The sequence below is a fragment of the Passer montanus genome, unplaced genomic scaffold, assembly GCF_014805655.1.
Source record: "Passer montanus isolate IOZ18808 unplaced genomic scaffold, ASM1480565v1 scaffold244, whole genome shotgun sequence".
Classification (NCBI taxonomy): Eukaryota; Metazoa; Chordata; class Aves; order Passeriformes; family Passeridae; genus Passer; species Passer montanus.
The window spans coordinates 74104-91756 of record NW_024367082.1 but is presented as its reverse complement, the minus strand read 5'-3'; the positions used below and the strand labels follow the sequence as shown (position 1 = coordinate 91756).

At 55.8% G+C, this 17653-nt stretch overlaps 1 protein-coding gene across 1 annotated transcript in view; it reads right to left on the bottom strand.

Moving 5' to 3' along the window:
- SCRIB (scribble planar cell polarity protein) overlaps window positions 1-17653 on the bottom strand; it is a 112885-nt gene that overhangs the window by 45209 nt on the left and 50023 nt on the right. The window contains exons 17-22 of the mRNA XM_039711259.1: window positions 10066-10155; window positions 9298-9375; window positions 6873-7187; window positions 6140-6220; window positions 1154-1402; window positions 489-599 (exon numbers count right to left, since the gene is read on the bottom strand). Coding sequence (XP_039567193.1) covers window positions 489-599; window positions 1154-1402; window positions 6140-6220; window positions 6873-7187; window positions 9298-9375; window positions 10066-10155 — 924 coding nt within the window. The remainder of the gene's footprint in view (window positions 1-488; window positions 600-1153; window positions 1403-6139; window positions 6221-6872; window positions 7188-9297; window positions 9376-10065; window positions 10156-17653) is intronic.

Sequence of the window (17653 nt, the reverse complement as noted above, 5' to 3'; positions counted from 1 at the left end):
GGATGTGCAGGACTGTGAAGGAATGGGCTGCAGCCAGTGGCCAGTCTGTGTGCTGCCCCTGCATGGCATGAGCTGATGTCACCACTGGAATGGGAACGTGGGATCAAAGGACACTGGCCTGAGCACAGCAGAGTAGCTCTGGGTGCCCCAGCAGCCACACACTGTCCCACCAGCACCTTCCCACCAATGGCTGGCTTTCTGTAATGCCAGCATCTTCCCAGGACTCACTAAAGCCAGTGTGAACCCAGCAATTCCAAAAGCTGACTGGGATCCCTCCAAAGGGTTCAGCATGGATTATAAAGGTGTGAGGCTTTTACATGCCCTCAGATGGCTCCAGCAGCAGCACTTGCAGTACAATCAACCCTTCACACATCCCTTTCCTATGCCCTTATTTCACAAATCCATACAGACTCACATCAAAAACCTTCACCTTAATCCCAATAACCAACAGCTCAGGAACACCCAGAGCAGCCCTCCTGGGACTCTACCTTGGAGATGAAGACACCTGGCTCATGAATCCCAAAGGGATGGCTGGAGTGGTCACTGCCTCCGACGATGCTGAGGCCCAGGGGACCACCTGCTTTCACCAGGTGGATTTCCTTAAGGGAACAAGAAGAAGAGTCAAAGGCAATGAAGGATATCACATACAGACCACAAACACGAGTCAGGGGTGTTTTGCATGGGTAAGCACAAGGTGAACACTCATGGGACAAGGGAGTTCCCCATGTGGGACTCTACAACCTGGAGAAGAGCTAGAATGAGGCTCCAAGAGAGCTGGAGAGGGGTTTTGGACAGGGGCCTGGAGTGACACAAGGGGGAACATGTCTCCCATTAAAGTGGGCAGGGTTAGATGGGATACTGGGGACAAATCCTTCCCTGTGAGGGTGGGGAGGCCCTGGTACCGGTTGCCCAGAGAAGCTGTGGCTGCCCAATCCCTGTAAGTTTTCAAGGCCAGCTTGGACAGGGCTTGAAGCAAGCTGGGCTAGTGGAAGGTGTCCCTGTCCATGGCAGGGCGTGGGTCTGGATGGGCTTTTACCCTTCCACCCCAAGCCCAAGCCTTTCCATGATGACACCCCCCAATACCCCGGCAGGTGGTCCCCATCACAACGCCGATCTTTCAGGACTGCGCTGTGCCCCCCGAAGCCGAGCTCACCTCCACAGGGTACTGATCCTCCATCCCTCTGCAGAGGTGGTTCCGGGGCGGCGCTGGCGTCTCCTCGGGCGGGCTGTCCCCGGGGCCGGGGGGCGGCGGGGGGGAGTGCATGCGCCCGCGGGGTGAGCCTCCCTCGCCGGGCTGCTCGCCGCCCTCTCTCTCTACCAGCAGCACGATGGTGGGGGAGGCCGCGGTAAGCAGCGCTACGGCCTGATCATGCCTGGCTTCTGTCATGTCTACCCCATTGATCTAGAACAAACCCGGCGCGTGAGAGCGGCCCCGTGGCGCTCGGCCGAGCCTGGGGAGCCCTGTCCTGCTGGCACCCACAAACGCCTGTGCCCCAAGGCACCTCGTGGTCCCCCAGCTCCCTCCGACCTGGCAGAGGGACACAGGCACCTGCGCGCTCCCACTGACCCCAGTTCCCTTCCTACTCAGCTCTCCTGCCCCTTTCCCCTGCTCCCTGCAGACCTGGCACGGTGCTCCAGGGGACCACGCAGGCCAGGGGTGATGCTCCACCTCCTACAGCCAAATCTGTCCACGTGGGAGAAGCAAAACCAGTGGTTTCCAGCAGGGCAGGCACGTGCAGAAGCACCTGCTGCTGTTTCACTGAGCCACCTGCCCTCACCAGTCACCCAAAGCCCTGACACAGACGCTGTGGGCACGATTTGATGGCTGACAGTGACCATCAGTGTCACTGGTCACTGTGACACTGGCTGCCCGTGCTGGGCAAGGTCAAGGTAGCCACCTCCAAGGCATTAAAAGTGACCTCAGGTACAGAGAGATCTGAAAGAACAGACAGCCTTTCCTACAAAATTAAGATTTAAAATTGCCTCCCTAGAAACTCTAAGGACATGACTGTTTTCCATGGATGTACAAGGGGCAGAAACCTGAGGAGAGCTGAGAGAACACAGCCAGAACAACAGAACTAGACAGGAAAAAGTTGAAGCTGAAAATTAAAAGGTTTCTAGTCATTAGGTTCTGGAAAAGCTTTCCAAAATGAGCAAAGAGGACATGAAAAAAGGAGCTGCCAAGATGGGCTTTGATCAGCTCATGAAATAACAACATGACTGTAACAGTCACAGCAGCTGGGCCTTGTAGGCCAATTCCCCACTGCCCCTGATTCCTAGAAATATTACTGTAACTTCCCAGCTCCTGCCCACAGAGCAGTTTCTGGACTAAGCTGGCATGCAGGGCTTTGTCCAGACCTCTGTGACCCTCCCAGCACCCACCTGTCCTGTCCCACCCATGGCTGTGGGCACTGCTCTGCTCAGGACAGCGAGGGAGAAGCACAGCCCTGTGCTGTCCTGGGACCTGCCCAGTGTCACCTCTGCTGAGAGCACTGTCCCCAAAGGACACTTCTGGCACGAACCAGAAGGATGTCAGGGCAGCAGCTGGCACGTGCCTGCAGGAAGAGGAAGGAGGAGAGGGACTTGGGCAATGGCTGCTGAGCACAGGACAGGTGAGCAGGAAAGGTGACAAACTAACCACACAGGTGCACAGCCCCTGAGGGAGTGCAGGGAACAGACACACGGCTCAGACACCCCCGGATGGATCCTCAGAGAGCCACCAAAAGCAATCACACAAAGGAATCACCACATTAGAGCAGCGTGACCAAACCTGGCAACCAGTCTGCAGAAGAAATGGAGATTCTAAGGGGCTGTGTCAGCACATCTCTTGTAGGCAAGGGCCAAGTGGCTGCAGGAAGCTTGAAGGAGGTGGTGTGGGAATATGCAGCACTCATTATGGGATGTTTAGCAGAACAGAAAGAGGACTAGAGGTGAGGAACAAGCACAGGGAAATACAGGGGAGAACAAGAGGCTGCTAGTCAGTGCTGGTCTGGCCAAGCTCTGGGCCTGAGTGCACATCTGCTCTGCCTTCTCCCCACATTCTGAATTTACTGGGCCAGTTCACTCTGTTCTGGGTACAGAACAGAACTCTGGGCTCACTCTGCTCTGGATACAGAACTCTCTGTGGACAGCTGCTGGTAAAACTCAAGCTGGACTAGCCAGCAATAGGAATCCAAAATTGGGATGACTCAAGAGGTGGCCCAGAGGCTGGATGAAAGGCTTGGTCTGACCCAAGAGCCTGTCAGAGCTGGCTGCTGGAGCAGAGGCTGGAGAGCTGCAGCAGGGAGGACGTGTGCCATCCCCCAGCAAGCTGAACCCTGCTGAGACAGAGGGCAGCACCAGGGAGGAGCTGGCTGTGCTCCTGCCCTGTGAGCACACCTGTGCTCAGGTGTGAACCTGTAAGGGCACTGCCCTGGGACCAGCTGTGTCTGCACCCTCCCCTGCTGGTGGCTGCAGCTGGAAGCAGGGAAAGCAGCAGCCGTGTGTGCAGGGGACTGGGAAGTGAGGATCCCTGAGGTCCTCTGATGGTTAGCAAAGGCAACACGCAGGAGAGACTTGGCTCTTTGGTTCTACCACCACACCAAGGCCAAACATGCTCACTGAGAGGGAGCAGGATGAATTTTAAGGTCTCTTCCAAGCCAAGCCTTGCTCTGACTGTATGACACTGTGATGACACTGCACACACAGAGCTGCTGCAGCACCCTCATTTCTCACATCCCCTCTGCTGCTTTCCTGCCCCTGACAGGATGAGAGGGGTCAGACCAGAAGGGCACAGCAGTGTCTCCCTGGAGCAGGGACCAGGGCACAGGACTCCAGGAGTCAGACCTATCTCAAATGTAACAGCCCCTGGAGAATTTCTCCCCTACCTGGAATCCTGGTGGCTACCCAGCTTTTGGGACAGCTAATTTTCCATGGCCTTTATCTAGCTAGAGAGCAAGGTCAGCCATGCAGCATGGCTCTCTGAGTGCCATGGGGAAGGGACAGTGCCTGTCCTTTCCCTGCTCCACATGTTTCTCTGTGTGCCAGGGAATTACATTATCCTGGCAAATCTCTAAGGGGTCTCACTGCATCATTAGGACTCCACGTGTCACCCACCACTATCCTACATCTCCCCACAGACAGTTTTCTTCTCAGTCTGATCCTAAAACATCAGCTGCCCTTAGCAACTGCTCCCAATCCTGCACCCTCCCTGCTGGATTCCCATCCCATATCTCCAACCCTCCAGCACCCCCACAGCAGGTCCCTGCCCAGTGTTTTCCCCCCCAAAAATGACTCCCCAGAGACACAGGAACAGAGGGAATGAGTGACAGTCACCGGCCATGTTGAGGGGTGTTAACTCAGGGGAGACCTAGCTGGGCTCTTTGATCCCTGTGCTCAAAGCTCCCCTAAGAAAGTCAAAGGAGCAATCCCAGTTCTCCTGAGGAGAAGTCCAGGAGGATTTAGAGCACAGGAGAAGAGCAGGAAGCTGTATTTATTTTCTTAAGAAAACAGAATTCTTTGGCAAAGTGAGAGCTGAGCATGACCAGGAGAGCACAGCTTTGGAAATGGGCCCTGTACCCAGAGAGGGTCCTCCCCTTCCCCATGCAGATACAGGAAACCTGCAGCCACATCCTAAAAGCCACGGCATTGTGGAAGATTTCCAATAAAAATGGGCAATTGCAGTTTCCAAAGAGCGTAGTAAGCAGGTTTGGAAATCCTGGGAGTAATCCTGGGAGTGTTCTCCTGAAAGGTGGCATGTTCCTGCACTCCTCAGAGGTGAGCAGGGGATCTGAGCTTCAGCTGGTGCTCAGCACCAATCCTCTATGATAGTGACACACACCTCAGCACAGGGAACTGAGGGGACCCCACTGGGGGTGTCAGGAATGATGACCAAACCTCCATGGTCACACACACCTCAGCACAGGGAACGGAGGGGACCCTGCTAGGGGTGTCAGGAATGATGACCAAACCTCCATGGTCACACACAGCACAGGGACCTGAGGGGATCCCACTGGGACTGTTAGGAATAATGACAGCAATGCCTCAGCCACATCAAAATCCAGCAGAGGCCCCAGCTCTGTAAGCCCTGAAGTCACAAATCCCATAAGGAATCCACTGCAAGCTATTACTAGGGAATTAGATCTGCTTTTCCTACGAAGCTGCCCATGGATATAAATAGAGCTGCTGAAGCAGGGTGGAGGCAGGTTTGACTTTTAAATCTGTTCTAAGGTTTTGTGTCTCCTTTTTCCACAGGTTGAGCAAACCAACCCCAAATGATGGGCCTCAGTAGTGCCTCTGTGCCATGGAGCATCAAAACATGAGCAAATCCAAAATAATCCAGTCTATCTGGCATTAATCAGGGTCAAGGCTCGATTTCAGGCAGTGGGGAGCACTAGAAGGGAGTGAGAGATGCCACACCAGTTCAAGCTTCCTGCCAGGACACCAGTGTCAGACCTAAGCTCCACTAGAACGTTGTGCCTGAGCAAACACAAGCCAGCCCCAGCCCAGGGATAGAGCAGACAGAAGCCAGCACTGACGAGGCTGTATCAGTGTTTACTCACGCCAGCGCTGTGGTAACACGTGCTCTTACCACAGCAGCTGGGCCAGAAACCCACCACCAGCACCAGGGGCTGGAGGTTTCCCAGAGGCAGCATGCGAGCGTGGGAAGAGGGTCAGGAGGCTGAGGAGAGGCTCCCGCAGAGGGCAGGGAGGACCAGGAGGCAGAGACACGAGGTGAGAGCAGTGAGATCCGCAGGGACAGCACGGCAGAGCCCCACGTGAAGCAGGGAAGCACTGGGGTACCCCTGCCCTGCTCCACAGCACCCCATGGCAGCTCCCTCTGCTCCAGCCCACCCCACTGTGCCCCAAGGGGCTCCCCCTCCCCGTGGCTGAGCCCCCCAGGCTCCAGAGGGACACCAGGCTGGGCAGTGCTGCCGTGTCCCCTCCCTCCATGCCATTCCTTGCATGAAGCATTTGGGGAAGGGGGAGGTGTAACTGCACCCAACACCACACAGGGGAGAACCACCCAAATTAAACGCTCTCCCAGAAGGCTCAGGAGCTGAAAAAAGGACTCCCAAAATGCAGCTCCAGTAACAGAGAAGCAGCCCTGCACGGGGAGGGCAGGGAGCCGGGCCAGCCCCTCCCTTGCGCCCGCACTCACCGAGATGACTCTGTCTCCAACACGCAGGATCCCGTCCCGGTGGGCTGCCCCACCCTCTGCGATCCGGGAGATGAAGATGCCCTGCAGCACAGGCAGGAGGGTCAGAGCAGCCCGGGCTGTCCCCGCCCGAGCCTGGCTCTCCAAACCCGGGCAGGTCTCAGTGCTCTCCCCCTGCCCTGATGCTTCCCGTGTGTTCCCCACTCCACACAAACCCTCTGCTCCCAGAGCCCCTGGCAGCAAAGTCCTGCCGTGGCCCGGAGCCTGGAATCTGTGCCAAGAGGGCAGCAGTGGGATCAGGTGTCACTGGCAGGGACTGGGAGCCCCAGCCACCCTCCTTCTATAAAAAAGAGGGAGAGGGACTTGGACAAGGGCCTGGAGTGACAGCGCAAGGGGGAATGGCTCCCCAGTGCCAGAGGGCAGGGATGGATGGGATACTGAGAAGGAATTGTTCCCTCTGAGGGTGGTTTGACCTTGGCACAGGGTGTCCAGAGCAGCTGTGGCTGCCCCTGGATCCCTGCAAATGTTGAAGGCCATGGCGGGCAGGGCTTGGAGCAACCCGGGACAGCGGAACCTGGCCACCACAAGGTGAGGTCTAAGGTCCTTCCAAACGCAAACCATCCTGGAATTCTGAGATTCCCTGACTTTAGAGCACCCAGCCCACCAGCCCAGGGCTGGGCTGCACTGCTGCACGCCCGGGGACGAGGAGGATCGGGGCCCCAGGGCTCAGACTGACCGTGTCCCCGGCCCGGTAGGGAGTGGAGCCCTTGCCCCCAGCGATGCTGAAGCCGAGGCCCTTCTCGTTGCGCATGAGGCAGGTGGAGAAGCGCTCGGTGGCCGGGGCCGGCTCGGGGCCCTCGGGGAAGCGCAGCCCCCCGCGCCGCTCCCGCGGGCTGTAGTCGTCCTCGGGCCGCAGCGGGGTGACGGTGATGGCGTTCTCGGGCTCCACCATGCGCTCCCGCAGCACCGTCATGGACACCGAGCTGCCCGAGCCCCGCAGCGCCTCCACGGCCACGTGGTGCTCGGCACAGTGCAGCGACACTCCGTTCACCTGGGCGGGGACAGCGACAGCCGGCCCTGAACCGGAGCGCCAAAAAACAGAGCGCCAAAAACCAGAGCCCCGGCCTCACACCCAGCCCCAGCCTCACACCCAGCCCCAGCCTCACACCCAGCCCAGGCTGCCCTGACACACAGCCCCAAAACACACAGAGCCACAGCCTCACACACAGCCTCATATACAGCCTGCCCTGACACACGGCCCCAAAAAACACAGAGCCCTGACCAACACAGGGCCCTGACCTCACACACAGCCTGCTCTGACACACAGCCTCAAAAAACACAAAGCCCCAGCCTCACACACAGCCTCATATACAGCCTGCCCTGACACACGGCCCCAAAAAACACAGAGCCCTGACCAACACACAGCCCTGACCTCACACACAGCCAGCCCTGAACCAGAGCCCCAAAAACCAGAGCCCCAAAAACCAGCCTCACACACGGCCCCAGCCTCACACACAGCCTGCCCTGACACACAGCCCCAAAAACCACAGAGCCCTGACCAACACACAGCCCCAGCCTCACACCCAGCCGGCCCTGACACACGGCTCCAAAAAACAGAGCTCCGACCTCACACACAGCCCCAAAACACACAGAGTCACAGCCTCACACCCAGCTCCAGCCTCACACATAGCCCCAAAAAGCACAGAACCCCAGCCTTACACACAGCCCCAGCCTCACACACAGCCCCAAAAAACACAGAGCCCTGATCTCACACCCAGCCCCAGCCTCACACACAGCCCCAAAAACCACAGAGCCCTGACCTCACACAGCCTGCCCTGACACACAGCCCAGCAAACAGGGCCCTGACCTCACACACGGCCTCAACCAACACAGAGCCCCAGTCTCACACCCAAGGTCCCTTCACACCCCAGCCTCACACACAGCCCCAGCCTCACACACAGCCCCAGCCTCACACACAGCCCCAAAACACACAGAGCCCTGACCTCACACACAGCCCCAAAAAGCAGAGCCCTGACCTCACACCCAGCCGGCCCTGACACACAGCCCCAAAACACACAGCCCCAACCTCACACACAGCCTCAACCAACACACAGCCCCAACCTTACACCCAGCCCAACCTGCACAGAGCCCCAGCCTCATACCCAGTGTCCTCTCACACGCAGCCCTAAACTCACACCCAGCCCAACCTCACACAGCCCCAGTTTCACACCCAGCCTCTCCTCACACCCATCCCAACCCCAGCCACTGCTGCCCAAGGGAACTGGCTCAGTCCCTCACACCCCACCTGGGCCCTGCTCCCACAAGTGTGTCCACACCTCTGGGAGGTTTCCCTGCATTCCCACAGCATCTGCTGCCTGTCCCAGGCCAGGGCAACCAAAGAAAGGCCCTTTCAGAGGAATTCCTTCCCCACAGGGAGTCCTGAATTCCCTACACCTGTATCATCCTACAGGTAACATCCCAGACAGATAACCCCCCCCACAGAACCACCTCCACCAACAAAATTCAGCACAATCCAACACAACTCAGGTCGACTTCTGTCCATCTTCCAGAAGGGATATGCACCTGCTCACACCCTTGGAACACCTGGAGCTGTTTGTGTGACAGTTCCCAGGTGTGGGGAATGTCACAGAGCAGATCATCCCGAGGGTGGCACGTAAGGGAGAAGCAGGGGGTCAGCCCAGGCAGCCTGGGCTAGTGGAAGGTGTTCCTGCCCATGGCAGGGGGTGAAATGAGATGAATTTAAGGTCCCCTCCCAGCCAAACAATTCCCATGGCTGGCTCCATGGGTAATAAGTTATTGACAGGGTTCACTTTTGCTCAGCCCAGTGAATTACAGGGTTCACTTTTGCTCTGCCCAGTGAATGAATAAATATCACTGTTTTCTTGTATTGTATTTCTCCTCACGTGGGCCACACAACAGCTCAGAGCTGGGCCAGAGTAAATGCAGGAGCTTATAAAGCAACAAAAGATTCATGGTAATATAAATAAAACAACTATCTCTGAGCCAAAGGGATTTTCTTTAGCTCTTACACATCCCTAATGCTTAATTTGGTCTAAAGCACATGAGATGCAAATCCATTCCCAATCACCTCACACCTTCCCTCCAAGCTCTTAGAAGCTTTGTCAGGAGTCAGTCCTTACCTCCAGGAGCTTGTCACCAACACGGACCCCTGCCCGAGCTGCAGGACCCTCCTCAGACACGCGGGAAATGAAGATGCCCTGGAAACAAAACCTCTGTTCTATGGAGAGCCCATTCCTTACCCCTCTGGAGTGCAGAGACCCCTCAGCCCCTCAGCTCCAGACCCATGCCAGCCCTGAACCCAGAATGAGGGGACATGGCAGCTCAGGAGCTGGGGAGAGGGAAGAGAAACCCCACTGAAGGGCTGCCCAAGGTGATGAGGGGGACAGGAAACCCCTGGCAGGGCTGTCCCAAGGTGACCAGGGGGACAGGAACCCCACTGCAGGGCTGCCCCAAGGTGACCAGGGGGACAGGAACCCCACTGCAGGGCTGTCCCAAGGTGATGAGGGGGACAGGAACCCCACTGAAGGGCTCCCCAAGGTGATGAGGGGGACAGGAACCCCCCGGCAGGACTGCCCTAGGTGACACACAAGACCAGGGAAGGACACCTTAACCCTTCTCCAGTGGAACTGGAATCACACAATGCAGCTGATGCTACCAGGTGGGGAGCAACCCCACGCCCTGTGCCCCCCAGCTGGGGAGGAACCCCAGCTCCCACGGCTGCTGCAGCTCAGACCCTCCTGGCTCAGGGGCCAGGGTCTGCTCCAGCCCACCCACCCCCCGTGGGGCACCCAGGGCTGCTCCCAGCCGGCCCCAAGGCTCCCACGGAGGCACAGCCAGCCTCCAGCCGGCAGAAGCAGTGCCCAGCAGTGGCAGGGCCCAGGCCTTACCTCGTCGTCCCCCTTGTAGGGCGTGGAGCCCTTGCCCCCCGCGATGCTGATGCCCAGCCCCCCCGTCTGCCGCACGATGGTCAGCGTCAGCTGCAAGCACAAGGGACAGGGCAGCGTCAGGGCACGAGGGACAGCTCTGCCCGGGAGGAACGGCACCTCGGGGTCATCCCCTGGCACTGGGTGGGGGCTGGCACCTGTGGGACACACTGGGGGAGCTGTGGGACACACTGGGACAGCCGTGACAGCTGTAGGACATACTGAGTGGGCTGTGGCACCTGTGGGGGGCCCTGGCACCTGTGGGACACACTGGGCAGGCTGTGGCACCTGTGGGACCTTGGGGGGGCTGTGACACCTGTGGGACACACCGGGGGAGCTGTGACAGCTGTAGGACATATTGAGTGGGCTGTGGCACCTGTGGGACACACTGGGCAGGCTGTGGCACCTGTGGGACCTTGGGGGGGCTGTGACACCTGTTGAGGGGCTGTGGCACCTGTGGGACACCCGTGGGAGAGCTGTGAGACATGTGGGACACACTGGGGGAGCTGTGGCACCTGTGGGACACACTGGGCAGGCTGTGGCACCTATGGGACACAGTGGGGGGGCCCTGGCACCTGTGGGGGAGCTGTGGCACTTGTGGGACACACTGGGGGAGCTGTGACACCTGTGGGACACACTGAGGGGGCTGTGGGACCTGTAGGCGAGCCATGGCACCTGTGGGACACTGGGGGAGCTGTGACACCTCTGGGACACACTGTGGGGGCTGTGGGACATACTGGGGGAGCTGTGGCACCTGTGGGTGAGGCATGGCACTCACGCCTCAGAGGCAGCACCCCCACAACGCATGGAACACAGAAATCCCTTCCCACAGCCGAGCCTTGACCCAGCAGTCAGCCTGCCCAGGTGGACACAGCAGAGGGGATTCCACCACGAGGCAAACTGGGCAGCCACGGACTGGAGCTGGGTCACAGGACAGGGACAGGCTCACACCACAGCCTGGCTCTGCCACGGCTGCCCTTGAGTGTAATTCCAGCAGCCACTGGGGCACTCCAGGCCACCCCAGCAGTGTGCAGTGACAAGGGTGGCACCTTGTCCAGAACACTCTGGATGGACTTGGCTTTGTGGTACTGATGGAAATCAACACACAACTCCAAAAACCCCGTCTGCTCTGCTTCCCTCTGCCCCGGCTGCTCAGGATCACAGCTGAGCAATCCACAAGTCTGCTCCTTCCTGCCTCCCACCTCCACACACCCAGCCATGCCCACTGCCAAAGCTGATCTGACTGGAGCTGAAGCGTTTCTTTTCAGGACACCAGCATGAACCGTTCCCAATGCCACAGTCACGAGAAGGAAGACAGGGAGCACGTGGTAGGACACAGGGAAAGGAACAGGACAGACAGGGCTCTCTCAGGGCCAAGGACCAAGGAGCTGGTGAGCCAAGTGACAGAGATGAGCACAGACTCCTCCAGAGAACCAAACTGGCTGTCCTCCTTGTCAATCACCTCTTTGGGAACAAGGATGGAGAGAGGCTGCTGCAGAGATGTCAGGTGTCGGTGTCAGCTGCACATGGCCACGGCATGGGCAGCACAGGAAGCAGGAGATTACCTTCCCCAACACTTCCCTCCCAACCCTCTTTCACTTCTGCAACGACAGAACCAACGTCGTGTGGAGCTCCATATTCTGCTAAGGTTAAAACAAAAACCAAACCAAAGCCCCCCTGCAGGAAATGTGAAACAAGCTGAGGCGCTCTGCTCTGCCAGTCCTCTGGTGCCCAGCTAACAGCACAGCAGAACACTCAGGGATCTTCCCAGGGAAATCCCTGATTCCAGACCTACTATTATATTTTCTTTTCCAAAGCTAGGTCTCATAAGCTCTCAAAAGAAATATAATATACCCAAGGATAGCTCAGCTACTGTTTTACAGGCATAAACTAAGCAGCATGACTTCTGTTGCAGTGCTAGAAACAAAAACGTTTAATAAAAGGCAAAATAACAAACAGAAAAACCCGAGCCAGGTGCAGAGGTCTGCTCCTGGTAAAAACACCTCACAAAAGCCCCTAGTTCTTCTGTTCTCTTCTTTTTCTGCCTGATTGTTCAGGCGGGACTTTTTAGTTTCTATCTAATTAGATGCCCTCAAGTTTTTAGTGAAGTCCTTGAGGTCCTATGAGGTGGCTTTTCACCTAATTGTTGAGAGAAACTTCTGAGCTCCTTTCCATTTTTGGAGGACAAAGGATGGTTTTGTCACTGTCATCAAGAAGCACACTCCTACAACCTACCATCACTTCACTGTCTCTGGTGCAAGTGCCAGAAACTGAGTAAAATTCCGAATTTTGGAATACCCAAATAAGAGAGAAACGGGGTAGTGAGGAGATAGCACCAAGACAGCCCAACTCAAACCAGCTCCTGACCAGACAATGCTTCTTGCATGACCATGTCTATTAGGAGCTAACTACAAAACCCATGTTTTTCCACCCTGACTCACTGGACTCTAGAAATGCTCTGAAGACTCACAGCTGTATTGTCCAAGGAGTGCTCAGACCATGCTCTCAGGCACATGGGAGGATTTCTGGGGGTGTTCTGTGCAGGTCCAGAAGCTGGACTTGATGATGCTGGTGATCAGGAAATTGTGTAATTCTATATTCAACACAAAAGTTTCTAAGGATGACAGCAAAGCAGGGCTTCAGGCAGGGATCACAGGAATGACAGCAAACCAGGGCTTCAGCAAGGATCACAGGAATGACAGCAAACCAGGGCTTCAGGCAGGGATCACAGGAATGACAGCACATCAGGGCTTCAGGCAGGGATCACAGGAATGACAGCAAACCAGGGATTCAGTAAGGATCACAGGAATGACAGCAAAGCAGGGCTTCAGGCAGGGATCACAGGAATGACAGCAAAGCAGTGCTTCAGGCAGGGATCACGGGAATGACAGAAAACCAGGGCTTCAGCAAGGATCACAGGAATGACAGCAAACCAGGGCTTCAGGGAAGGATCACAGGCTGGTCTAAGAGCAGGATCCTGCTGTGCCCAGGTCTGCTCAGTGTCTGGATCCATTGGACGTGATCATGACTTTGGACAATGACTGAGGACTGTCTGATGTCACTGGTCATAGAGTCACTTCCAGCTGCATGGGAAGCTGATGCTGTAAACTAACAGAAAGATATGCCACAAACCCCTGGATTTCACAAATTCAGCAAACCAGTCTAAAACTATGGGGAAATCTGCCAGAGAAACCAACTGGCCTGAGGGGGAAGAACTTTCTGTCCATCAACGTACACTGAAAAGCAAAACACCAAGGAGAAAAAAGGCCAGATTAAAAATACTGAGACAACTGCAGCAAAGGGGCTTGAATTAGATATAAATACATAAATATAAATACATAAATACAATTATACATAAATACAGACTGAAAGATTTCAAACTCCCAAGGAAATCACACAAAAACCAGTGTGGTGAGATTGGTGGATGTTTGTTTGAGGTCCATGCAAACATTAACTGATGTGAACACGAACCTCAAGAAGAGGACCTGGATCCAGCAGCCTGGAGTGGCCCTTCACGTTACAGCTCAGGCTGTTTCTGGCCCTAAACCCTGAAGCTGTTTGTTCCCCCAAGCTCCTCTTTCTTAAGGCTGCTCTTGGGCTGCCTGGACTGCCACAAAACCACACCAAAACCACTGAAACCACAGCACAGAGCTACCCCAGCAGGGACAGCTCAGCTCCCTCTTTGCCATTGCTCCTGCCATGGGCTTTACTGGGTAGTATTTTACCCTTTGTGTATTTTTTCCCCAAAGGCAGGGATCTACCCACAGCCTGGCACCCTCATATTTTCTAGAAAAATCCCTTTGCCAGGATTTCTCTCCTGAGAAGCTGAGAAGCCTCAGAGAAAAAAAGAAAATAATTTTATCTCATTTGCTTCTCCTGTGTTTTGCTGCTTTGGGGCAGTCTGAATTTGCTGCTCACCACTGAGGATTCCTGCAGCCTGCCAGGGGCACGGCAGACACCAACCATGGCATCCACAGCATGGAGGGAACAAAGCTCAGAGCTGCTGAAAGTCCAAGTTCTTCCTCCAAGCACACCCACAGGAGCGGGGCTCAAGGGTTTCACACACAGAAGACAGAAAGGCATCAATTTATAAATGGCTGCACATTTATAAATGCACGCAGCTGGGGTCAGTTTGGGGCCTCAGAACCAGAGAGACATTGAGGGGCATCAGCAAGTCCAGACACAGGAACAGAGCTGGGAAAAGGTCTGGAGCAGTTGAGGCAGCTTGAGGGGGCTCAGCTGGAGAAAAGGAGGCTCAGAAGGGACCTCCTCAGTCTCTACAACTCCCTGGCAGGAAGGTGGAACAAGGTGGGGGTGAGGCTCTGCTCCCAGGGAACAAGAGGCAGGACAAGGGCAAACAGTCTCAAGTTGTGCCAGGAGTGGTTCAGATGGGATACTGGGAAAATTCCTTCCTGTAAATGGCTGTCCAGCCCTGACATGGATTGCTCAGGACAGGGCTGGAGTCCTCATATCTGGAAGTGTTTAAAAACATGTGGATATGGCAGCTGAGGACATGGTTTAGTGATGAACATGGTGCTGGTGCTGGAATCCCAGAAGGATTCCTGACCATCAGCTCCTCACCCATAGACACCACTCCAGGAGTACCTGAGGAACACATGTGGCTCTTAGCAGGCACACAAATGGCTCTCATGAGAAACAGCTGAATTCTATGAAAACCAGGTCCCTCAAAACCCAAATTATTTCATCCTGAGAAGGCTCCAGACTTGGCTGATGAAGTGAAGGTTCACTAAGCAGACTTGTGCAAAACATGGAGGCTGTGCCCCAAGACCTGGCACTGGCCTCAGCCAAGGCTGGTACAGGCGTGTGGTGTACAAGCCAAGAACCATTTAAGACCATCGGGAGAGAAACAAGAATTTGGGTTCTACCAAGATCTGTCAGGTGTGGCTTTACTCTAAAGCAGACAGAATTGAAATAATTCCATATGAGGGGAGGCTGGGGGCCTTCCAATTCAGAAGGGGGACATAGATCCTTTTAATCTTTTAATGCCATTAATAACTTTATAGGAGATTATTATTCCATGTTTGTAATGACAAAAGAATTAGGGATATTCAGTGGAACTCAGTAAGAAACCAAATGAAATATCAGCAGCAGGTTTAAAAAATGCTTTTTGATATAAAGCTGAAGTAAACTAATAATTGATTGCTGCTAGATTCTGTGGGACTGAAATGTATAAAAGGAATGGGAGAGGATCAGACAAAACCATGGATGGCATCTCCATGGATGACATACATGGGCATGAACAGCCCAGAAACCTTGATCCAGAGAGCACCAGGAGCTGAGCACCCACCAGGGAAGGATCCCTTTGTCCTGCTGAGGTCTGGGCCTCTCAGGTCCTGTCACTCCACTCTGTGCCATATTACACACTCAGTCAGTGTAATATGGCACAACACATCAGTTTGTAACTGTCACACAGAGCCTCAAGGGTTAGGCTGCACATCAGGAAGTTTCTCCCCAGAAAGGCTCACCAGGCACTGGCAGGGGCTGCTCAGGGAGGTGGCAGAGTCTCCATCCCTGGAGGTGTTCAGGGAATGACTGAATGTGGCACGCGGGGCTCTGGGCTGGTGACAAGGTGTGGCTCAGTCAGAGGTTGAACTCTATGGCCTTGGAGGTCTTTTCTAACCTGAATAACTCTGGGATTCTGCTCACCTTGGGTGCACACAGCTGGGACAGGGAAGAGCAGGAGCTGGAGGCACTGATTCACCAGGAAAGATGAGAAGAGCTAAATCTGTCTGGCTTTGGTCAGTGACAGCTCATGGGGACAAGGAGACAGGCTGAAAATAACAGTGAGCAAAAGGGAGATGGGAGATTGCTGTGTGACTGCTGAGAGCTAAATTAACCCCAGACAGTGGAAAGGAGCACAAAGGAAAAGCAGCCCTGGCAGGAGAGCAGCCCCTGGACACGGGCTGGAGGTTTCCTGGCTCTGGTATTATCCCTTCCTCTGTTCCAGTGGGTTTAGCTCTCAAAAGAAAGGGTATCAGGAGGGCAGAGATGGGGGGCACAGGGCAGAGGAGTTTGTGAACTTCACTGACTTCCCACTGAGCACCTCCACAAAACCAGTGCAAAGCAAAACACAGTGCAAAGCACAGAGCCAAAAACAGGAGCTTTGACAGCATCACTGGGAGCAGATGGGACAGGGACTGCCACAGACCCTGATCTGGGGACAGGGACCTGCCACAGCCCTGCTGAGAACAGGAACACTGGGAACAGGGACAGGGACCTGCCACAGCCCCTGATCCAGGGACAGCAGCACTGGGAACAGGGACAGGGACCTGCCAGAGCCCCACTGCAGGCGGCAGCACTGGGAACGGACACAGGGACTGACTGCCACAACCCCACTGGGGACAGGGACCTGCCACAGCCCCACTGAGAACAGGAACACTGGGAATAGACACAGGGACTGGCACAGCTCCTGACCTGGGGACAGGGACCTGCCACAGCCCCACTGAGAACAGGAACACTGGGAACAGACACAGGGACTGGCACAGCTCCTGATCTGGGGACAGGGACCTGCCACAGCCCCACTGGGGACATCAGCACTGGGAGCAGGGACAGGGACTGTCACAGCCCCACTGGGGACAGCAGCACTAGGAGCAGATGGGACAGGGACTGGCACAACTCCTGATCTGGGGACAGGGCCCTGCCACAGCCCCACTGGGAGCAGGGATCTGTCACAGCTCCTGATCCGGGGACAGCAGCACAGAGAACAAGAACAGGGACCTGCCACAGCCCCACTGGGGACATCAGCACTGGGAGCAGGGACAGGGACTGTCACAGCCCCACTGGGGACATCAGCACTGGGAGCAGGGACAGGGACTGTCACAGCCCCACTGGGGACATCAGCACTGGGAGCAGGGACAGGGACTGTCACAGCCCCACTGGGGACATCAGCACTGGGAGCAGGGACAGGGACTGTCACAGCCCCACTGGGGACATCAGCACTGGGAGCAGGGACAGGGACTGTCACAGCCCCACTGGGGACATCAGCACTGGGAGCAGGGACAGGGACTGTCACAGCCCCACTGGGGACATCAGCACTGGGAGCAGGGACAGGGACTGTCACAGCCCCACTGGGGACAGACACAGGGACTGCCACAGCCCCTGATCTCGGGACAGTGACACTGGGAACAGACGGGACAGGGACCTGCCATGCTCAGGGTGCTGCTCTGCTCCTGCACATCCTTTCCCCAGGAGACCTGAGGACAGTGGCCACATTTCCCAAAGGAAGAAGGAAGCAAGGATGCCTTTTAAAAAACATGGACTACAGTCACATTTGAAGCATCAGTAAAACCCAAGGTTCCTACAGCTACGTGAATATTCACACACCACATGAGACCGCATCTGACAGCTGTGTGCCAGGGCTGCAGATCCAGATCAGAGGGTTGCTGTGTGTCTATATAAAGGTCTGATTTCATCTTGGGGCATGGAAGAAATGTTTGCAGTGACAACAATCTTTCACTGGGACAAACTCCACGGGGAGGAGCTGAGTCACATCCCTGGATGTGACAGGCTGGCTGCTGAGAGCCTCACCAAG